Consider the following 24,754-nt stretch of genomic DNA (forward strand, 5'->3'; position numbering starts at 1 on the left):
CACGGAGGGAGGGTGAGGCTGTGGGACCTGCCTCCTTGGTTCCCCTTCTAGGCTGCCCCCAGGACCTCAGCTGGGATGGCCCAGGCCAGGCCAGGAACAGAGTGGGGAGTGGAGGGTTTTTCGTGCTTGTTTATTCATTTGCCATTGATTTTAATTAACTCCCTCCTTGGGGCCTGCAGCCAGACAGGAGGCACCGGATAATGAAGAAGAATCCTCCAATCGATAGAGATGTGGTCGCCGGCATTGACATCCTGTGGTCTTGTCCTGGCTGGAGGCACTCCAGAGAGAAGGGGGAAGGGGACAGATGGAAGATAAGAACAGATTCTGCCAGAGAGAACACGATACCACTACTCTGGAGCAGGGGTGGAGAGTGTTCGGGGAAAGAAGAAGTCAGGGAGAGCTTCCTGGAAGAGGTGGAATTTAACGATGAGCATGATTTTGGCAGGTAGAGATGCTGGGACTGGGGTGTGCCAGGCATCCCTGACAGAGAACAGGAAAGGCAAAGGCCGGGTGGTGGGCTTCTCTGGGGCCAGGACAGGCTTAAAAGGAAGGTTCCACACTCAGGCACTTAGGGGACGAGGAGCTGGTCTGGTTTGGGTGTGTTCTGCAGTAATCCCCTCTGGCAGGTTATTGCTTCTGATTTATGGCAGAGATGCAGCAAAGTGGGTGCGTACCTCCTGCCGGCTCCTCTGCCAGGATATAAAATGTGCCTCATCCACTCCATGACGTCAGTGCTCTCTGTCCTTCCTTATGTCTCTGTGTGTCTCTGACTTCATCTCTTTGTGCCTCTCTTGCTGATGATTTAAATAAAACCTCTCTTGGCCTCTCGTCCTTCCCTCTCTTGCGGGTCTCTGTGTCCCCACTGCTTTCAGTCTCCCTGCGTTGGTCTCGGTCCCACTTCCCATTTTGGTCGGTTGCTCTCACTCTCCCGTTACCCCACCACTCTGTCCACCTGTCTCTGGGTCTCTGTCTGGCACATCCCCTGAGTCTGGCCTCAGGGTGTGTCCCTCAGGTCCCCTCATCCTAGAACCTTGGCTCCTGCGAGGCCCATGGCATCTGACCTCATCCTGGGTGTGGGACAGGCCATCAGCTTTGCCCAGACTCCACGTGGACCCCAGGGGCAACTGAGGCAGGGGCAGTCCAGCCCCGTTTTGCTGTATGGAGATCACTAGGCAGACAGACGCTCCCTGCTTCTGCTGCTGAGGCTGGACTAGCAAGAAGAAATCAACCAGCCCCATTCGTGGGGCTGGCCTCCACCCCGTGATGGACAGGAAGCCTGGGGAGAGGGTGGCGGAGCTGAGCGCAGCCAGCCCTGTTATCTCCGAGGGCTTTATTGGAGTCAGATGAGGCAGGCGGGCCCAGATTTATGCTCTTCACCCAGGTCCCCAAAGGCCAAGAAAACAAGAGTGAGTAGAATTAAGCTGTAGGTTCACATGGCAAGACAGGTGAACAGCTGGAGAGGGGAGCGCTGTACCGCACTTGGCAAGAATTGTGTGGTTATCCAGGGCTTCCCACGTGGCTCAGCGGTAAAGAGTCTGCCTGCCAAGCAGGACACATGGGTTCGATCTCTGGGTTGGGAAGATCCCTGGAGAAAGAAATGGCAATCCACTTCAATATTCTTGCCTGGAGAATCCCATGGACAGAGAAGCCTGGCGGCCTGCAGTCCATGGATTCGCAAGAGTCGGGCACTTCTTAGTGACTACACAATAGCAGCAGCAGCTGAGGACATCTGCTTAGTTAGAGCCAGGATGCCCGGGCTGGGGCTGGGCCCCGCTCTCCCAGTTCAGCTCAGATGGGGACTGTCGGAGGCAGGGGGAGCCGGGGGGTGGGGTAGGGGGGTGCGGCAAGGAGTCCCAGGGCCCCACCTTGCAGCTGGAGTCACCCAATCAGCTGAGGCTGTCATCGGGTTCGGACAAATTAGAAACGACACCCATGCCCCTGACTTCTGTGGTGTGGCTAATGAGGGCCTGCTGCTCTTGGGAAATCAAGCCCCTGGCCAGCGCGGACATCCAGGACAGGCCAGAGGGCTGCAGAGGCCGGGGCGGGGCACAGTAGCGGGAACAATGGTGGCTCCTGGCTGCTCGGGGCTCCTGTTCTGGGGGTGGCCCCTGCACCAAGCTAGCGTTTGGCGTCACCAAGGACTCTGAAGGTCAAGACAAATTAGTAACACATAGGCTTATCTTTCAAAACACAGCCACATAAGATGAGGCCAGGGCCTCTGTTACCCTGAGGCTTAGGAAAAGGGCAGAGTTTCCTGAACACCATGGGGATTTCTTGTTCTGCCCATGCCAAGGTTACAAGGCAGGTTATCTGACCCCTCCAAGCCTTAATTTCCTTTCCTGTGAAATGGGACAATAGTAGTACCTCTAGTAGAGGTGTTGACAGTGGGGGGGGGGGGCGGGCGGTGATCACACGAATACACAAAACCCAGCATGGGCTGCAGTCCACGGCAGCTGAGGCCTGAGACCTGCCTCTTTTGCCCACAGGCCCACGGCGCCCAGGCCTGCATCTGAGCCTTGAGTAACCGCGGCCGCCCAGAACGCCGACTGCCCGTGTTTGCCCCAGAGAGGTCCTCAGCGGGCTCAGGAGACCTAGCACCACACCCCGCTTCTCCTGCCCCCGATGGCATAGATGGTGTTCCTGTTCCCAAACGCCTAGTGGGAGCCACACACAGGACTGTCCAGCCAGGTCTTTTTAATTTATTTTCTGCACCCAAACCTCAGACCTACACCATGAAGACCTGGGTCAATAGCTTGTCCAGGGGGCCAGGCTGGACACACAGCGCCCTTCTGAGATTATTCAAAGGCAGCCTCTCTCTCCTCTCCTCTCTGAACAGCCCTTTCTAGCTCATATCTGTCCGAGTATATCTGGTGGTTTCTATTACCTTCACACATGAAAAAATCCCCGGCACTTCCAACTCCTCAGGATGCTAGAGCCCATGCAGGGTGTCAAACGAAGGGAGACAGGGAAGGTGATGATGAAGCAGGAGAGATGACGCTGGGCACAGCACCGCGAGGAAGTTCGCAGGCATTTAGTGACTGTTTACCAGGAGCGCGGCGTGCGGGGAGGGGTGGCGGCGAGGGAGGGGGTGCTGGGCAAGTGTGATGGGGTTTCACGGGCCGCACATAGCAGAGCTGTGTGTGTGGGCACGCACGTGTGTGTATGCATGTGTGTGTGTTTATGTGTGTCCGTGTGGCCACTGCTGAGATGGGGCTGGTCTTTCTGGTAGAGACAGCTTCAATATATAGTCTGAGAGATGGTGTTCCACCTGCTGGAAGTCTCTGCACAGAGTCTCATTCCCCTGGATTTAGGAGAGTGACATAGGAAAGCTGGAAGAGCACAAACTCTGTCCTGGCCTCCCCACCTCACCCCATCCTACTCATAGGGAAACCAAGGCCTAGGGAGGGAGAAGGACTTCCAAGAAGTAAAGTTTTCTGGCCCAGGGGGTCCCCATAAGACATAGGAGCTTGGGACTTCCCTGGTGGTCCAGTGGTTAAGACTCTGTGCTCCCAATGCAGGGGGCCTGGCTTTGATCCCTGGTTGGGAAACTAGATTCCACGTGCTGGAATGAAGATTTCTCACGATGCAAGGAAGATTGGAGATCCAGTGCACCACAACTAAGACAAGATGCAGCCAAATTAAACAACAACATGATCCCTGGGTCTTGAAGATCCCCTGGAGAAGGGAATGGTGACCCACTCCAGTATTCTTGCCTGGAAAATCCCATGGACAGAGGAGCCTGGTGGGCTACAGTCCATGGGGTTGAAAAGGACTTGGACATGACTGAGCAGGGAAAACAAAAGAAACAACCTCACCACCCCCCCAAAAACCACAGGGGCTCTGCAACGCCTGACTTCTAAAGTTCTTATCGACGAGGCCCTGGGGGCGACAGTGGTGGGTCCGCAGAAGCCACAGGACCACTGTGGGCAGGATTTGCGGAGTCTGATCAGAAGGAGGGACCCACAGATACGACCTGGTCAGGCTCCTGCCTTCCTCTGGTCGGGTGAAGGGGCAGCAAGTGAGGTGGGCTGGATATGAGAACGCTCCACTTCTACGGAGATGTGTGCCCACTTTGTTTGGCCACAGGTCTAACTTCCATTCTCTCACTTTCACAGGGATGTAGAAACAAGAACTATTTCACTTCCTTCGGATTAGCCCAGCAAGGGCGAGGATCAAAGAGCATGAGAGATGGACTTCCCTGGTGGCACCGTGGATAAGAATCTGCCTGTCCATGCAGGGGACACAGGTTCAATCCCTGGTCTGGGAAGATCCCACACGCTGTGTAGCAACTAAGTCTGTGCACTACAACTACTGACTCTAGAGCCTGAGAGCCGTAACCACGAAGCCTGGGTACCACAGCTCCTGAAGCCCGCCCCCAACTGCCCTAGAACCAGCAAGACACGACTACCGAGCCCGCACGCCCAGAGCCTGTGCTGTGCAAGAGAAGCCCCACAATGAGAAGCCCACATACTCCTTTCTCTAATTAGAAAGTCCACATGCAGCAATGAAGACCCAGTGCAGCAATTAAAAAAAAAAAGAACAGCACCAAATATCTTAAAAAAAAAAACTAAAAAGCAAGAGAGACAATAGGGAGGGGTGGGGACTGTGGCAAACCAGAGACTGCAGGGTCTGTGTGAAGGGGAGGCTGCCACTTAGCCTGTCCAATTTATCCAGGGAGGGGCAGTATGGCCAGACCTTCTGATTGTCAAAAAAAGAAGCCAGAACTCTATATTCTTTTTAATGAGAATTCTCTACCTTTTAAAAAATGTTGTCAATGAATTTAAAGCAGTGAGTCAGGGGGAGTCACTGTTCCACCAGTTTGTGACCTACAACACCAGCAAATGTCCAAGCCTCCCAGGACAGATGGCACCTTGCCTCCGAGCACAGAAGCCCTCCTGCTCTGCCCTGCCTGCTTCTCTGAGCCTCGGCCAGCCTGCCTCCTCCACCCCCCTGCACACAACACGCATTCCCAGCTGCTCTGAAGGCTGCAGGGAGTCCATGCACCATGTCCAGGCTGATGTGACAGAAATGGCAAGTCCTGAATCTGCTGGGGAAACACTGGGGATGATTGGGGGGTTGGAAGAGGGCAGCTAAGTGCCCCCAAGGAGCTTCCAAAATGCTAATTTCTCAGGAACAGGGCTTCCAAAATGCTAATTTCTCAGGAACAGAGAAAGAAGGAAGGCAGCAAAGCAACAACTGGCTCTGGGCAGTGAGCAATCCTGTCTGAAAATAAAACATTTTACAATCCACAACCGTGGCTCATTAAGAATGAATGGATCTACTGGTATAAATAGCATGCTGCGTTAAGAAGTCAGGAAACAGCATATGCGTTTGATGGAAAAACGACTGCCACGAAACTGTTTATTAGCTCAGCCGGCTACAGCTCTGTGTTAACGAGACAGAGGTCTCAAGTTCAAAGCGGAGTGGCTGCCTTGATCTTGGGCCATAGAATGTGTCTCCATTCTCCCAGTCTCGGTTACAACATGGGGGCATAACTGCATACATAGTAACAAGCCTACAGTAAGCTTCTCCTAGTGTCTGAGCTATAGTGTCCCTAGTAAAATATCCAGCCTCTGTTTGAATGCTCCCAGTGACAAGGAGCTCACTATCCTGTAAGATATAAAACACCCAACTCTGTGGTTCAATAGCTATTGAGCAACAGAGATAAATTTCCCCCTGCTCTGTTCCAGCTCTGCTTGTGGGGAAAACAGCCTCAAATTGGGCCTCACTGGCCACACCATCTATAATACCTGATGGGATACAGGCTAGATGCATAAACAGCAGCCTGAGCAGAAGGGAGCTGGGCCAATCACATCCTCCCCAAGTGAGGACATGGGGTCCTGAGAGTGGGAGCAGAGGCTGAGACTGAAGGGTGTGCAGATTTGCAGTTGTATCCAACTGCTGGGCGAGCGGAGGCTGGGGAGTGGAGCTGATCTCAGAGTTCCCTGAGAAGCTGAGGCAGCTGCTACTCTGAGCCCCAGCACCACAGGCCTGGGAAGGCCTTCCTGTCCACCCCTGCTTCTGGAAGACCTTCCTCAGCAGCCTGCCAGCAACCCCTGACTTGAGCTGTCCTGTTGTCTCTGTTCTTAGCAACCCAAAGCCCTCGAACCAAGTCCAAGAGGGGAAAGCCAGTGCATGTGGCAGGAGCGTGGGCCGGGACTTCGGAGCCTGGAGCCCATGTGACCTTGGGCAGATGTCCCCCTCCTCATCCATCACTCAGAGTCAATATCACGTCTATAACTGCCCCACAGGCTGTTCTGAGCATCAGAGGAGATAATGGCCGTGAGTCAAGGAGCCCTGGCTGAGGCCAACACAGCATTCATGACTCGGCTTCTCCAGGGGGCCAGGAGATGGTGGCGAGAGGGTGGAAAGATTGGCTGAGGGGTCATTCAGGAAGGGTGGCCCCAGGCAAAACATTTGTGGTTGAGATGAATCAGACCACTCAACCCAAACAACCCCAAAGCTTGCTTTCACTGGACCGCAAACACAGAACACAGTTTAGAATCCTAAAAAAAATTTGTTTAAAGTCTAGCAAACCAATGAAGTGATAAGGAAACTGATTTTTCTTAAAACTACCCAACTGGAACAAATCTGAAGCTCAATATACTTTTCCAGAACAGACCTTGAAGGGAACCCATGTGTTATTCTGTTCAATTCCATCCAGGAAGCCTGTGCTCTGCTCAGGGGGATGATGGGGAGGGGGTGGGAGGGCTCTTGCAGAGGGTCCTGGGAGGGATTGTGACCCAGGCCTCAGCAGGGAGGGGAAAGTGAGTTTGCCTCGTGGCTACTGGGAGCTCAGGCACCTGCTTGTGCTCAGCTGGGGCTTTTCAGGGTTTAGGGAGGAAGGCAGAGTGGAAAGGCCACCCTGATCTGGCCAGGCCATAGAGAAGTGATAAAAGCATTAGGTGATTGGACCCCGGCCCCAGGATCCCTAAGAGAGGTGAACACAGCAGAACCTCACTGATCCAGGGGTTGGTGCCCTAGGAACCTTGGCTCTCCAGCCCCCATCTTAGAAAAGCACACACATCCTAAAAAACCCTTGGAGCAAGCACTATATGGACCGGAGACTTGGCTTCCTTGGTGGCTCAAAGGGTAAAGAATCTGCCTCCAAAGCAAAAGACCCAGGTTCAATCCCTGGGTCAAGAAGATCCCCTGGAGGAGGGCATAGCAACCCACTCCAGTATTCTTGCCTAGAGAATCCTATGGACAGAGGAGCCTGGCAGGCTACAGTCCATGGACTAGTGAAGAGTTAGACATGACTGAGCGACAAACATTTACTTTCTTGGGGCTTCAGCCCCATCCCCACCCCATCTCAGGTGCGTGCAGTCACTGCTGGCAAAGGCAGGCAGACCAACCACAGAGCAGACCCAGGATAATGCTGTCTCCCAGTCACACACTGGGAGATGAAGACAATAAGCCCCATCACATTAAGTATTCTAGCACTGGAGGTAGAGAGGTACAAAATCCTATCTGAGAAAAACGGCCACACTTAATGACTTCGGTCAGATCAATTCAGCTCTCCATCAATAGGGAATGAGGCTCCTCTAGCACAAGTACCAGCCTGCTTCTTTTGTGATGCAAGGCTGCAGAAACAAAATGCTTAATTTTCTAGCCTCTTCTTTGAACTTTTTTCTTTTCTTTATAGTGATGGCTGGAACTGTAGCAACCATCTTATGACCATGAGGGAAAGAGCAAGAATGATAAAGACATCTATCCTGACATAACTGAGCTGCTAAACCAGTCTCAGCTGCTTCCTCTAAGCTTTCCAGTATGCAAGAAAAAAAGAAAGTAACCCCTTATTTCCCAAATATGCCAGATTAATATCCCCATTTCCAGCAAATATCTTTCCATATGTTGCCCAAAAGTGAGAATCCAGTTGAAAGGAAAGAAACCTTCAAAAGATGTGGCCCAACTCTAAAGGGATTAAGACCCAAGAGCCCACAGTACCATTTCTACCATTTATATATTATACTTCACAGAGGAACAGAGGGGCCTGGGATGCACAAAAACTGACTATATTTTATTGCCGCCATAAACTTGGAGCAACGACCTGCCAAGGGAAAGTAGCATGGTGCCCACATCCCAGCTGGACTGATTGGGTGGGAGGGTGGAGCCCTGCCCCCAGAGACAGCCAGGTTAGACCCAGGGCCAGTCACAGGGGGAACTCAGGACACACTGTTTCCCATCCCCTCCTGGAGGAAGGATGAACGTCCTGCTATGAGTAAGCTTGTGTGGGGCTCATCAAGGGGTTCTGCAGGCAGATCCTTGACCAAAAGCAACACCCAGTGTCCAGAGGAGGGAGAGCGTAGCGACCTCAGGGAGTCAGCCCACCTGTCCTGAGGGACAGCGATCCACCAGCTCTGAGTTTAACACAGAGGCAAGAAACACTCCATATCTTTCTCTGACACATCCTTTGTGTTATTTTTTAACATTTAGACCTTTAATCTGTCTGCAGTGTGTTTCTGGGTACACACAGAATGGGATGGGAATCTAATTATGCTCACCCAGCTTGTTAAATAAACCAGTTATTTTTCCACTGAAGTGAAAAGCTACCTATCTTCAGCTTCCATACACCCTTAGCTCTGTAATTTTTCTATTGTGATCCACTTATCTGTATAAAATAGATATTCTATTTATTTTGGTAACAATACTGTACTGTTTCTCTTGATTATAGTAATCTACCTTTTGGTTACAGTAACTCTTTAAAAAGTTGAAGTATAGTTGACTTACAATGTTTCAGGTGTATAGCAAAGTGATTATATATACTTTTTCAGATTCTTTTCCATTATAGGTTGTTACAACTGTGCTATATATTAGGTCCTTGTCTATCTATTTATCCTGAAGGACTGGCCCCAGGCATGAGACGAACACTAGTGCCAACCCAGTCCTACCTCTTGCTTCTCTTGCAAACCTTGTGATTATCCAAGGAGCTTAGTTTATTTTCAATAGCTCCCAGCGTTTGAGGGTGTGCCAAGACCTGTTAGTGCTCCAATGGAGAGGATTCGTGAGCACCAAGATTCAGGCTGATTGGAAGGCAGACCTCAGGTAGCAGCTTTTAAAGCATGCAAGTAAGTCCTGAGGGACTGCAAGCAAAAGGTCCTGTTGGCCACCAGACCCATGGGGGTGGAGGAGGTGGTGGAAGGTACCTGCTGGCTTTAGTAAGGCAGACACAGGAAAGTGTCTAGGTGGACCATGGAGATGGCAGTTGGCCGGAAAAGGAGGTAAGAGATAGCAGCGTGAATTTGTTAAACTCAAATCCCCAAATGATCTCTCCCCACCTTTTCCCCTCTGGGAACCATAAGTTTGTTTTTTATGTTTGTTTCTGAGAGTCTAAGTTTGTTTTCTATGTCTGTGAGTCCACTTCTGTTTTGTAAATAAGTTTACTTGAACCATTTTTAGATTCTACATATAAGTGATGTTGTAAGATATTTGTCTGACTTCATTTAGAATGATAATCTCTAAGTCCATCCATTCTGCTACAAATGTCATTATCTCATTCTTTTCTAAGGTTTAGTAATATTCCACTCTATGGCCTTCGATAAGGTTCTATAATTTTCTCTATGTTTGAGCTATAGTCTTTAAAAATTTGTTTCTTGACATTTTACAATTTCTGTTCCAATTATGAATCGATTTTTCCATTTTTACTTCTAATAAGTATAGTTTAAAATTGTTGATTTTTACAGCAAATAGTTTACACCAATAGTTGCACAATAGTTTGGTGTAAACTTTGATTTACTTTCTGTCCTGTCACTTTCCAGTTGTCTTATTAATGCTAGTGGGTTGTTTTTGTAGATTATCTTGGTTTGCTTGTATACAATTACATCATCTAAAAATAAGATAATTTTTTCTCTTTTTTGGCTGCACCCTGTACTTGCAGGATCTTAGTTCCCCAACCAAGATAGAACCCATGCCCCCTGAAGTCGAACTGAGGAGTCCTAACCACTGGACCACCAGGAAATTCCCGAGAATGTTTTCTTTTCCAATAGTAACAAATAATTTTATTTTCTTTAGTTAGCCTTATTACTTTAGTTAAATACTACAAAATACTGTTGAATGATGGTGATGATCGAGGTATTTTTGACTTGTTCTTTGATAGAACATGGCTTCAGTGCTTTATCAGTTAATTTGATACTTGGTGCTACATTTCTGCTTCTTGGGTAATTTTTGTCATATTTAAGTATATCTTTTTTTTCTCACCTTATTTAAACTTTTTATTTAGCAATTTTTTTAACCTTAGAGAGAAAGACATTTAAAAATAAGATAGAAAACCTATGAGCCACAAAGAAAAGAAAAAGACATACTTGACTTCACAAAAATGAAAAGAAATTGGTTTTAAATGGTAAAATGCAATATATATGGAATCTAGAAAAATGGTACTGATGAACCTATTTGTAGGGCAGCAATAGAAATGCAGACATAGAGAGCAAACTTGTGGACTCAGCAAACTTGGGATGAATTGAGAGCAGTATTGAAACTTCTACATTACCATATATAAAGACAGCCAGTGGGAATTTACCGTATGAGGAAGGGAGCTCGACCCAGTACTCCGTGACAACCTAGAGGGGTGGGATGGGGTGGGAGGTGGGAGGGATGCTGAAGAGGGAGGGGACACGGCTGATTCATGTCAATGTAAGGCAGGAACATTGTAAAGCAACTATCCTCCAATTAAAAATAAATTTAAAAAAAGAATAAAAAAATGCAAAATGCTATAAGTAAAGACTAAAGTCAAACAAAATGTAAAGTCAATGAGAAAAATATTTACAACTCATTTAATATATAATTAATATCTATTAATACAAATCAGTAAGAGGAAATAAACAGCATAATAAAAAATGAGCGATGACAGCACTGTTTATAATAGCCAAGACATGGAAGCAACCTAGATGCCCATCCACAGACGAATGGATAAGGAAGCTGTGGTACATATACACCATGGAATATTACTCAGCCATTAAAAAGAATTCATTTGAATCCGTTCTAATGAGATGGATGAAACTGGAGTCCATAATACAGAGTGAAGTAAGCCAGAAAGATAAAGACCATTACAGTATACTAACACATATATAAGGAATTTAGAAAGATGGTAATGATAACCCTATATGCAAAACAGAAAAAGAGACACAGATGAGCAGAACAGACTTTTGGACTCTGTGGGAGAAGGCGAGGGTGGGATGTTTCGAGAGATCAGCATCAAAACATGTATATTATCTATAGTGAAACAGATCTCCAGCCCAGGTTGGAAGCATGAGACAAGTGGTTGGGCCTGGTGCACTGGGAAAACCCAGAAGGATCGGGTAGAGAGGGAGGTGGGAGGGGGGATCGGGATGGGGAATACATGTAAATCCATGGCTGATTCATGTCAACGTATGACAAAAAAACACTACAATATTGTAAAGTAATTAGCCTCCAACTAATAAAAATAAAATAAAAAAAAATGAGCGATGAGTTTAAACAGCCAATTTAAAAAAAAAAGGAAGCCTAAATATCAAAAAATAATAAAGATATGAAGAGATAGTCAAATGTACAAATTTTAAAAATGCAATATCATTTTTCATCTAGTATATTGGTCAAAATGATAAACACCAATAATATTTATGGCAGGCAAGGATGCAGGTGCAAATGAGCACAAAAGGCTATCATTTTCAGAATATAGTTTGGTAATGTCTGTTGAGAATTAAAACACACAATCTGTTTTGGGAAACCTGCCCCATGGAAATAGAAGCATTGTATACACATAAGGATGTTTCAGTATTGCTCACAGAGGCAAAAAGCCAGAAATCATCTGAAGGCCCATCAATAGGTGAATAATTAAATCACAATATATAATATGATGGAATTTTATTCAGCCATTAAAAAGGATACAGTAAAATCTATATCTGTTGACCTGGAGGGATGCCCATGATATTCTTTTAAGTGAGAAAAAAACCAACTTGCAGAGTTATGGGTAAGAGCATATTTTTGTTGTTAAAAACAAAACAAAAAATAACCCTATAGCAAGTATATGCTGGTAGGGACAGGGAGAAAGGGGTTCGGAGATGATGACAGGCAGAACAGATTTTAATTTTTCATCGACTTTTGAATTGTTTACACTTGTTAAAAATATATCAGGTCTGCTCATGTATTTAAAAATTAACAAAGAAAATTTGAAGGAGGAAGAAAAGGATCCTGCCTCAGAAACATCAATACATTTCACTTGATTGCTCTGTAGACTGCAAAGTTCATGGCTTCTGTCTATCGATTCCCCTTTCTCCTCCAAGTGAAGTGCACTGGGGTGGGGGAGACATAAGTGCACTAGTCCAAAAGCAGAGAGACAGACAGACAGACAGACAGACAGACAGAAAAGTGTTAGGGAGGGAGGGTCAGAGAGGGGGAGCTGGTGTCACCATGAGCCTCCACATCAGGGAGCAGGGACTGTGGGGCGGGAGGGGATGCTGTCTTTGGGGACCCCAGAGACAAGGGCCCCGGAAGAGGGCTGCCTCAGCGGGGCAAGGTGGTTTTCACTGCCTCCAAGTGTCTCCAAAGAATTGATGCTTTCAAACTGTGGTGCTGGAGAAGACTCTTGAGAGTCCCTTAGACAACAAGGAGATCAGACCAGTAATCCTCAAGGAAAGTAACCCTGAATATTCATTGGAGGGACTGATACTGAAGCTGAAGCTCCAATACTTTGGCCACCTGATGCAAGGAGCCGAAGACCCTGATGCTGGGAAAGCTTGAGGGCAAAAGGAGAAGGGATCGACAGAGGATGAGACATTGGATGGCATCAACTGAATTAGCCAGGACATGAATCTGAGCATACTGTGGGAGATGGTGAAGGACAGGGAAGCCTGGGTGCTACGAAGACCAGGCTTAGCAGACAGGCTCCAACCTGGACCACAGGCTGCAGCTCTGGCCCCAGCCCGCTGCCTGGCACCCAGCATCACTGACGATGGCGCTGCAGGTGGCAAGCACAAGCCACTTGCCTATGCCCCTATGGTCTGGGAGCCTGGGGGGTTTCTTACCTGGTCTGCAGAGGGAGACCAAGTTCATATTGGGGTAGAGGGGTGACCTCCACGTTGCCTGGCCTGGCTTCGCTGCAAACTCAGTTAATAAGGGATGTCAGATCCAAGTGTGTGGGCCGCTGGCCTCCTCGCCCACATAATTAAAAGGCCATCTGTGTGTCTGTGTGGCTGAGGAGAAGACAAGAGAAGGTCTTGCCCTTCCCCAGGGATGTGTGTGTGTGTGTGTGTGTGCATGTGCACGTATGTGTCACACCAGGGCTGGAGCAGAGAGGGCAGAGAGGCCCCTTTGGGGTAAGGTCTCAAGGCCTCTTCTCAATCTACGGGAAGCAACATTCCAGGCCTGCACTCTCCACAGCCATGTCTCTTCCCTTGGTCTGAGGGACACAGACCGGCTGGGGCAGGAGAAAGCCCCAGTGCTGAGGGTGGAAAAGGCCGCCCTCAGCCTGCACTCGCCGTGGTCCCCATCAAGACTCATCTGTGGCAGCAATGGGCGGTGATGGCAGGGAAGGCCAACTCATGGCAATCAAAAATGCAAACAGAGTCCAGGAGAACTAGCCAGGAGGGCGGGCTGCAAAAAACCAAGTGATGCCGATAAAAAAATGTCTGGAGAACAGAGGCTAAGCTGTTAATGCTGATTATGTCTGGAAGGGCTGACCTCCAGGGCACTTTTACCTTGTAAATTATACCATTTGACAACTCTCAAAATTATATAACCAACATGCCTTACTTTTGTAACAAGACAATCAAAGTCCAAATGATATGAAGATAAATGCCATGTCATAATACAAAGACAGAGATGTTCGAGAGTCACTCAAAAGCAGCTGCCACGTCCACTAACTGGGGTCCATCGCCCCCCAGGGTCAGGATAAGCCCTCATCCCTCTGGCCACCGTGTCTCCTGTAGGACCTCAGACCCTGAGTCTTGGGCTAGAACTCGGGCACTTCCAGGCACAAGGAGCCAGAGCCCCAAGGGCAGGACCTCACCTTTCATTCCCAACTTTGCCACACCCATCTGAGAAAATCCCTCCCCTTCTCTGGGCTTCAGGCTACTCATCTATGAAATAGGGCTACAAAATAGCTGCCCTGTCCACTTCTGGAGCCTGTTGTGAGACCAAGAGCTTTGAAAATAAAATTGCAAACACTAAAACGTCATGCAAGCAGTAGAGAGCCATCCACCATGCTTGGCACTGCTGTCATGACCCGTGATGGTGGCCATTTCCCCTTCTGACGGTGGCCACTGAGGGCACACCTGCTTCAGCTGGCCACCACGAACACCAAGGGGCCCTGGCACACTATCTGTTTGCTTGTCAGGACCAGGGAAGCCAGGAGCCCCTTTTTCTGAGACATAAGACAAGTGATGAGAAGAGATGGTACACATCTGCCTTAGAAAGAGGCATTTTCATCCTTTGCAAGAAACCTCAATTGACATCACATTTCTTCACACATCCATAGCGCTGCTCACAGCAGCCCTGCCCCCAAATTCGTGCTTGGTTGTGACACGGCCCACAAGGGCCCCTCCCACGGGAAGCAAGCACCCTGCTGAGGTCCGGCCGCCCACGTGGTGCAGATAGAGCCGAGGGCAGAGAGAGGGATGCAGATCAGTGTGAGCTGCATGGGGGTGTGGCAGGCACTGGCCGGCGCCTGAGCCAGCGCTCGGCGGGTTGATGAGCCGAATGTTGGCTGCCATCCCGGGAGAGAGGGTGATGGGGACCTTACCTCTCCCTCGGGCCCAGGTATAGACGCGGCTGGTCTCAGTGCTTCTGGGCTCTTGCTCTGCTGGCTCCACAGGCAACGGTCGGAAGGAGGGGTGATCGGCCTGGCCGGGGGTCTTCAGGGGCAGGATGAACTTGGGGATCCCTTTGTAGAACCAGGCCCCTGACCTCTTCCAGACCTGGTGCGGGGGAGACATTGGCTCAGAGCACAGGATACAGAGCAGCTCTCCCTGTGACATGCGCCCCCCACCCCCGAGCCAGCCCTCCCTCCCAGATGGTGTGCAAGAAGGCATTGCCTCCCTCCTGCCCTGCCCCACCTTCCCTCGAGATTCTGGGCAGAGACACAAGAGGCGGGAGGAAGAGCCAGGCTGGCCACAGCCTGGTATTGGCCGTGGTCTTGGGGAGCTTCTTGGGAGGTGGTCATCCCTGTCCAGAGCAGAGACAGGCCGGAGCTCAGAATGAGCCACAGATCAGAATTCAGGGCAGAGCCTGCGGGGAGGTCCCGGAACCCTCAACATCTGCTTCAGAAAACATCAAGTGCTCTGTAATCTCTTTCCTGATGAAGGAAATGCCTTCAGGGTATTTGTAAGAAGGGTAGGAGTGGGTGAAGGAAGGCCGTGACCTTTTCGGAGAAGAGGAACCTTGGGGGGGTCAGAGCAGCCGTGCTGGGATTGAATCCTAGGTCTGTTGCCCCGCAGCCGGGAAATCTGGACTCATCAACCCCCCGCCCCCCCCACTCCCAGTTTCATCTTTGGTAGGTGGGAGGCAGGAGCAGCGCTGGCTCCTGGGGCGGCCAAGAGGATCAGGCTCACGTGTGAATGTAAATCCCCACAACCTGGGCCCGGGCACGTAGCAGCCACTCGACAGACATGGTGCCTACGACCCTCACGGTCACCTTCCTCTTCTTATCTGACGGACGTGCAACCAGGGGAGCAAGTCTCCTACTCAAGAGGGACAATTTCACATCAGAAGACCAGGACTTCCCAGGTGGTCCAGAATCCGCCTGCCAATGCAGGGGACATGGGTTCAATCCCTGGTCCAGAAAGATCCCACATGCCGTGGGACACCTAAGCCCACGTGCCGTAACTACTGAGCCTGCACACCCAGAGCCTGTGCTCTGCAAGAGAAGCCACCGCAACGAGAAACCCGAGCACTGCAACGAGGGAGGAGCCCCCGCTCGCCACAACTAGAGGAAGCCTGTTCTCAGCATTGTTAACCCGGCGCAGTCAGAAATAAGTAATTTTAAAAAATCAGAAGACCAGAGTCTGCCCTCATTCTCTAGAGGACAGTGTTTCCCACTCCCTGACCCTCTGCACCACCCTGCTTCTGTGGGATGTTAGCAGGGGCTGGGCCAAAAAAAAAGGAAAAAAAGAACAAAATAAAGAAGAGTCCCTGATCACGTACCCCATACTGTACAGTGGGAAGCATTCAATTAAACCAAGCTGTTACCGCAGGACTTCTCAGAGCCTTGAACATACAAATGTGCACAATGATCTCCAATAGGGCAAAAGGAGATGCAGTGCTTCCCAGTGGAACCTACCCAGCAAGTTTTCCTACAGAAACTCAATCCTAGTGACGGGTCTACATAACCGTAACTGTCGCACTTCATGGTACAGCGCTTCCTGTTCACTTGTGGATTGACGTTGTGCCTATTTTTCCAAACAGATGGCAGTCACCTCCTTACGCTCCAGAGTGACAGACTCAGGACCACGGAGTCCAAACCCTGTCCCACGCACGAGACACTGAGCCCTCCCTTCCAGCTTCCGTGGGGAAGGGCCTCTGTTTGGGTATGGCTCATGAATAACATAATAATGTTATGTTCTGTTCCCTGCTGGCTCAGATGGTGAAGAATATGCCTGCAATGCAGGAGACTGGGGTTCAATCCCTGGGTCAGGAAGATCCCCACGAGGAGGAAATGGCAACCCACTCCAGTATTTTTGTCTAGAAAATCTCATGGACGGAGGAGCCTGGTGGGCTACAGTCCATGGGGTCACAGAGAGTCAGATATAACTGAGAGACTAACACTACACTTGAATAACACAGAACCCATCTAGTGGGATGAATGCTTCATGGAGCCATCTTAGAAAACCCTTTCTGATCCTCTCGCAGCCCTCCTACAATATGTATTTATTTCTTTGAATCAGTAATGTATGCACAAGATCTAAAATTCACAACGTGTGAAATCAAAATATCTCCTCCCCCATTCCGAGAGGCATCCAGTGATAACGGTTCCTTGAGGACACTCTATTATTATCCCCATTTTCCATATGGGAAAACTGAGGCTTGGGCAAGTCAAGCAACTTGCCCAACGCCAGTTCACCATTCTGTTGGCCTCTATATCACACCAGAGGTCCTACAGTCTCATCTCAACAGTCTAAAGATGTGCAGTGGGGGCTCTCTAAATTGTGGTTGTGAGTGCTAAATCCTCAGTAGGTCAGTCATCAGCGCCATGGACACCAAGGGGATCTGGATGCTTAGAGGGCAGAGAAGTGCCATAGAGAGAGAGGAGATAAACACAAACAGTCACTGTCAAGGCCACCCTGTTCCTGCAGAGCTGCTGCGTGGCTCCTGAGACCAAAAGGCCATGGGGAAGCTGGCGAGGGGCTTACCTGGCCTCCCTCTGCTAAGTGGAGGCCTGGGTATCCAACAATGCTGGCACTGCCTGCCCTCCTCTGGTACCCAACCTGCTGCCTCCACATGTGTGAGCCTCAGGGAGACCGAGTGAGGCAAACCCTCTGTGACTGGTGGGGTCTGGGCAGGTTTAGGACCTGCACTGCACTGCCTCCCTAAACAGCCATGGTTCTGCTTTGTCTTTTTTTATTTATATTATTCCTGAGAAATACATACAGAGCATACAAAATTAGGGTCTTCCCTCATAGCTCAATTGGCAAAGAATCCTTCTGCAATGCAGGAGACTCCACTTTGATTTCTGGGACAGGAAGATCTGCTGCAGAAAGGATAGGCTACCCACTCCAGTATTCTTGGGCTTCCCTTGTGGCTCAGCTGGTAAAGAATCCATCTGCAGTGTGGGATACCTGGGTTCGATCCCTGGATTGGGAAGGTCCCCTGGAGAAGGGAAAGGCTACCCACTCCAGTATTCTGGCCTGGAGAATTCCATGGACTGCACAGTCCACGGGGTTGCAGACTCAGACACGACTTTCACTCACTCACTCACTCACTCACTGGTAGTTCAGCTGATAAAGAGTCTGCCTTCAATGAGGGAGACCTGGGTTCTATCCCTGGGTTGGGAAGATCCTCTGGAAAAGGGCATGGCAACCCACTCCAGTATTCTTGCCCAGAGAATCCCCATGGATAGAGGAGCCTGGCAGGATACAGTCCATGGGGTTGCAGAGAGTCGGACATGACTTAGCAACTAAACACAGCACAGCATATGCAAAATTCGGACAATAACAAGAGAGAATAATGAAGACAGCCACACAGACAGAGCCCTGCTCGACACTGGGCTGTGAATTCTCTTACACCCTTCCCTGGGCATACACCCAATTCAGTCTCCTCCCCCTTCCTTCCTTCCTTTTTCGGAAGAATAAATCACATAGATGCTATTCTATGATACTTAACTATATATCATAGCAGTTGTTCTGTGTTAATAAATATTGTAATGGTCTCTATATCAAACTATGGTTTATATTTATTAAACTTAGTTAAATCACCCTCCGTCCCACTATTGATGAATGCTTAAATTGTTTCCTATTTTTCACGCTTCTGAACTGAGCTGCAACCAATGCCCTGACACACCCAAGAGACAGGCTTCGGCTACTGCCTTAGGAAGTATTCCCAGGAGATGAACTGCTGGGTCAAAGGATGTGTGTTCATTAAGATGACACATATTGTCAGCCTGCCCTCCAGGAAGAAAAGTCAGTTCCCCAGTGGGGCAGGACCCTACACTATGCTGTAAATTTACCCTCTAAACCATTTCTAAGTATACAGTTCAATAAGTTAAGGACATTCACACTGTTGGGTAGCCCATCTCCAAAACTCTTTCTATCTTGTTAAACTAAAACTATTTTTTAAAATTTATTTTAATTGGAGGCTAATTACTTTACAATATTGTGGTGGTTTTTGCCACACATTCACATGAATCAGCCATGGGTGTACATGTGTTCCCCATCCTGAACCCCCCTCCCACCTCCCTCCCCATCCCATCCCTCAGGGTCATCCCAGTGCACCAGCCCTGAGCACCCTGTCTCATGCATCCAACCTGGACTGGCGATCTATTTCACATATGATAACATACATGTTTCAATGCTATTCTCTCAAATCATCCCACCCTCGCCTTTTCTCACAGAGTCCAACAGTCTGTTCTTTACATCTGTGTCTCTTTTGGTGTCTCACATATAGGGTCATCGTTTCTAAATTCCATATATATGCATTAGTATACTGTATTGGTGTTTTTCTTTCTGACTTACTTTGCTCGGTATAATAGGCTCCAGTTTCATCCACCTCACTAGAACAGATTCAAATGTATTCTTTTTAATGGCTGAGTAATATTCCATTGTGTGTATGTACCACAGCTTTCTTATCCATTCATCTACTGATGGACATCTAGGTTGCTTCCAAGTCCTGGCTACTGTAAACAGTGCTGTGATGAACATTGGGGTGCACGTGTCTCTAAAACTAAAACTTTACCCATGAAACAAGTCCCCACTCCCTTCTCCCTCTGGGCCTGGTGACCACTGTTCTACTTTCTAGGAATTAAGTGGAATCATACAGTATTTGGCTTATTTCACTGAGCGTAATGTCCTCAGGGTTCATCAGTATGGGACTTCCCATCCTTTTTGAGACTGAATAATATTGTTTTATGTATATATCACACTTTCTTTATCCCCTCATCCATCATTGGATACCGGGCTGCTTCTACCTTTTGGCAAGTCCTTTATTTATTCATTTAACATTTTGTCTATACCATGAGGCATGTGGGAATCTTAGTTTGATCCCCAATCAGGGATCAAACCTGTGCCCCCTGCACTGGAAGCACAGGGTCTTAACCATTGGACAGACAGGTAAGTCCCTTGGCTGGTCTTTTATTTTTATCTGTCTCTCCCACAAAAGTATACCACTCAGTGGGGAGGCCCAGGGCCCCTCTGCTCACTATTGACCTTCAAGCTCCTCGAACACATCTGATACACTGGCTGAATGATTGAATTGGCAGGCATGGGTTGCTCGCTGGAGCTTGTCCCAATCCATAATGTGGCGCCTTCCTGGGGAAGTGGCCTGAGGGTTTCACCCAAGTTCTTGTAATTAATCAAGTGGATTTGCCATTTCACATTTAAGAGGAATAAACAGGGAATGCCTAGCAGGACGTGCCGTGCACCTTCCTGGCTCGTGACCTCCAGGGCACGAGGCAGCCATGTGCCCCCAGTCCTTTCTCAAGTGGCAGGGAGATCCACAGCCCCCGCTGCCCCTGCCTGCCCTGGCACATCACAGCCAGCAGGCCCCGCGCCTTCAGCCTCACTTCCTGTTACAATGATCCCCCCCACCACCCACTTAAAAAACGTTCATCAGTCAAATTCTTTTGGAAAACAGGATAAAGAGCATAGGATCCAAAATATTAGATTAAATTGCATGAAACTGTTGATAATCAACCTATTTTTTTTGTATTCAACTATTTTTGACCTATAGAAATTCCTGCGAATTTCATACAATTCACCCCAATATTTATGCTCAGCAGGGGCCATGGCCCGACCAGTCTGCCAGGCCTGCAGGGCCTCCCTGGGGTCTAGTGGGCAGGTGAGTTCAGTTCACTGTAACAGGGCTTCAGTCTGTCTGTTTCTCTCATGCTGGCGCTGCAGTCCCAGTGGAAGGCTGGTACTACCGAGATGGGCAGAGATCAGACAGACCGGCGGAGGATCCTGGACCAGCTAGAGGAGCAGCACTTCCTGATTCCTCCAGGCCGGGACGGGGGTGGTGGAGGTAGAGGGTCAGGTGAGAGCACACAGGTGCATCACCTCGTATTGGAGGCACAGGATGTACAGGTGCATTCAACACGCTGCCCGGGTTTTGGAAAATGCCTTCTGCATGGGAGAGCTGGACTAGTAAGGGGTGGGGGATCCCAGTTCTGAGCAGCCATCTCCCCTCCCCCCACACCGGCCCATGCCTGTCCTCACACCTTCTCCTTCCTCACTGCCCCACCCACCCAACCCTGCAAGATACACTGAAGTAGCTTTTCATCACGTGATTTCTGCTCTGTGCATCCAAGCCCATCACCCACAGTCAAGCATCAACACTTGACCCCCTCCCCAAGAACAGTGCTGGGAAGAGCGCCCCATGGAAATTAACCCCCAACCACCAGGTCTCGGGCCACAGATGGGGCAAACCTTTGCTTTCTAGAGAAGCCATGAGATTCTGCAGAGTCCTGCTCTGTTCCTCATTTGTTCCTCACTGTGATAAAGGCAGCAAAGCACCCAGCCTCAGAAATGCCATTTAAGGAGGAAAGACCCACACAGCCCCCACGGCACTTGCAGGAGGTGGGGGGTGGGTAGCCTCAGCCTTAAATCCTCCCCGCGCACTGCTTGGCACTCTGAGCTCTGCTTCGAGGCATTCATCCTGATTTCAGCTCACGGCCAAGCTGACTGCAGATACTGATGTATTAGCCAAGCTGTTCCCAGGGAATTTTAATTACCATGATAACAATCGCTCATCATCGGCATTTCCTAAAGGGCTCTGGCTGGAGAAGGTGGTAATTGACAGACCTTGTTGGACAGGAGGGCAGGCCTGGGGGAAGATGAGAGGGCGGGGTGGCCTACGACCTCTGACCCTGTCCACTGCTCTGCCTTCCCTGTGTTACCGCCTCTCCGCTCCTCCCACAACTCAAGAGTGCACCTATGTGAATTCAGGTGAGGTGTCCACACTCTCTGCCCATCACCCCATGGGTCGGAGCAGGGGGACCGTCTGTGGCCTTTGCACATGCTGTTCCTTCCACCTGGAGTGCCCTTCATCCTCAGCTCCAAGAGGCGGGGACGCTTCGCCACGGGAGCCTTCTGGAACATTCTGTGCAGAATCAGGGCTCCTCTGCTTCCATAGCCCTCATCCAGCTCAGGGGCCTGGGCTCTTCCAGAGCGGGCTGTGCTGGAAGAATCACACCACCCCCACCCCCATTCCCTGGACCCAGCAGGGAGCCTGTGCTGACTGAGGGACTGAACGAACAAACCAAGAAGGCAAAGCAAAGGAACTGTCCCCAGGGGACAGAGCGTGGGACTGCCTTCAGGGAGACCATGTTCTGTTTGCCTTACAAGCTCCAGTCTTGAAAAGCCATGAGAAATGGCCCATTATTGGATGGCTCTCAAAGGGTCAACCCACCCTGGCAGGGAGACAGCACAGCCCTCCCTACCCTATTACCCGAACAAAAACATGCGCGCACACACGCACATGTGCACACACATACACATTCTCCCTGCCTCATTGCCTAAACACACACACACACACCCCCTACCCCATCACCTAAATGAAAACACACACACACACACACACCCTCCCTACGCCATCACCTAAACACACACACCTACACCCTACCCCATTACCTGCGTGTGCACGCGCACACACACACACCCTCCCTATCCCATTACCTGAATGAACACACACACACACAGCGCTGACCTCTCAGGAGCTCTAAAAAGCAACCGAGACTTTACAGCAAGGCCAGTAAGACCCCAGACCTCAGCCCCCCCACCTTCCTCCCCAGGCTTGCTTCCAGCCTCCACTCTCCCCCACACTCGGGGTCAGCCAACACAGCCAGGCCCACTCCTGGACCACCCTAAGCTGTCTCACGCTTCCAGACCTTTTAACAGGCAGACCCTTCCTCCTTCCCTGGGCTGGGATAATGAAATCCAGCCTTTAGGGAATTACTTTTATCCAGAAGCTTCCACAGCACTGTGCAGGTCTCTCACTGCGGTGCACACACACTGTTGGGAATGCCTATTTTTCTGTTTCTTGCACCAGATTGAAATGCCCTGACGGCAGGTGCCCCCAGCTCAGCCAGCACCTGCTGTCACACGCAAGATGCCTAACAGACACACGTCAGCTGAGACTCCTGAACACGTGTCCAAACTTCAAGACTTTAAGTAACTCAGCTTACTTATGAGATGCACGGAATCTTAGAGGGTGCTATGGGCTGAACTGTGCCCTATCCCCAAATTCACATGTTGAAGCCTTAACCTCCAAAGTGATGATATTTAAAGATGAGGACTTTTGGGAGGTAATTGGGTTCAGATGAGGTCATAAAGGTGCGGCTCTCATGATGGAATTTTTTTAAAACTTTTTATTTTATATTGAAAGTGAAAGTTGCTCAGTCGCGTCTGACTCCTTGCGACCCCATGGACTATGCAGTCCACGGCATTCTCCAGGCCAGAATACTGGAGTAGGTAGACTTTCCCTTCTCCAGAGGATCTTCCCAACCCAGGGATTGAACCCAGGTCTCCCGCATTGCAGGTGGATTCTTTACCAGCTAAACCACAAGGGAAGAAAATTTTATATTGGAGTACAGTCAATTAACAATGTTGTGATAATTTCAGATCAGCAGCAAAGGGACTCAGTCATAGATAAACATGTATCCATTCTCCTCTCAAACTCCCCTCCCATCCAAGTTGCCACATAACGTCATGATTAATGCCCTAGAGAAGCCTGCACAATAAGAAGCCAGAGCACTACAACTAAAGAGTAGCCCCTGCTTGCTGCAACTAGAGAAAGCCTGTGAACAGCAACAGAGACCCGGCATGGCTGAAAATAAATTAATTAATTTAAAAAATGTAAAAAGGTTTATAATTGAATATATGGCAGGAAAAAATGAAAAGTAAAATGGTCATGCATGCCAAGTCATTTCAGTCGTGTCCGACTCTTTGTGATCCTATGGAATGTAGCATGCCAGGCTCCTCTGCCCACATACTCATAAAATCATTTAGCTATAAATTTCAAATAAGATCACCAAAGCTTCCAGAAAAAAAAAAATAGGTCTCCTACAAGGAAACCAGAACTAGAATGGCATCAGATATCATCGGCAACACTGGATGCTTAAAGATCATGCATCTAGAATTCTACCAGTTGAATATCAATCAAACAAAAGAACAGGAGAGACATTGTTAGACTTGCGAGGACTCCAGTTTTCCTGTGCACACTCCCTTTTTAAGAAGTTACTTCGGGATGAAGGTGAAAGTCGCTCAGTCGTGTCCAGCTCTTTTCGACCCCATGGACCGTTATAGTCCATGGAATTCTCCAGGCCAGAATACTGGAGTGGGTAGCCTTTCCCTTCTCCAGGGGATCTTCCCAACCCAGGGACTGAACCCAGGTCTCCTGCATTGCGGGCAGATTTTTTACCAGCTGAGCCACAAGGGAAGCCCAGGAATACTGGAGTGGGTAGCCTATCCCTTCTCCAGCGGATCTTCCCGACCCAGGAATCGAACCGGGGTACTTTGGGATGGGCTCCAGCAAAACACAAGGGAAAAACAAGAAAGAGGAAGATAAAATCCTGGAACAGTGTCTTCAACTTAGGAAGTGAGTCAAAGGGAAACGCCATGAAGACAGCTTTCAGTAAGCAGTGCAGGCTGGAGCTAGAAAGGGTCTGAAGGGGTTTCTGACAGGAAAAGGGAAGGTAAAATCAAGAAGCTGCATAAAAAAACACAGAGGTAAAAAAAAAAAGACAGAGAGTTTCACTATTCTTTTATCAGTGGGAAAAAAGATTAATAAAAAACTCCAGGGAAAACTAAAAATCATACCAGAAAGTCATGGTCCAAACATTCAGTAACTCAAAATGTGACATGGTGTTAAGACATGAAGAGTTAAAAAGAAATCATTTGATCATGGTACTAGGAACATTTTCCTTTGGATGGTCCAGGGGTCAGGGTATCATAAATTATCAAAACGTGGGGACTTCCCTGATGGTCCAGACTCCGTGATCCCAATAGAGAAGGCACTGGTTCGATCCCCTGGTTGGGGAAGATCCCACAAGCTGTGCGGCTCGGCCAAAAGAAAAATAAATAAATAAAAGGAGAATGTAAAAAAAATAAATAAAAGAACAACAACAGTATTTTGTTTA

General features: G+C 49.0%; 1 protein-coding gene across 5 annotated transcripts in view; it reads right to left on the reverse strand.

Moving 5' to 3' along the window:
• RPH3AL (rabphilin 3A like (without C2 domains)) overlaps positions 1 to 24,754 on the reverse strand; it is a 137,396-nt gene that overhangs the window by 11,508 nt on the left and 101,134 nt on the right. For all 5 annotated transcript variants that reach the window (XM_065909527.1, XM_065909528.1, XM_065909529.1 and 2 more), the window contains one exon: positions 14,714 to 14,888. In XM_065909527.1, the coding sequence (XP_065765599.1) occupies positions 14,714 to 14,888 (175 nt within the window). The remainder of the gene's footprint in view (positions 1 to 14,713; positions 14,889 to 24,754) is intronic.

The sequence above is a fragment of the Muntiacus reevesi genome, chromosome 18 (genome assembly GCF_963930625.1).
Source record: "Muntiacus reevesi chromosome 18, mMunRee1.1, whole genome shotgun sequence".
NCBI lineage: Eukaryota > Metazoa > Chordata > Mammalia > Artiodactyla > Cervidae > Muntiacus > Muntiacus reevesi.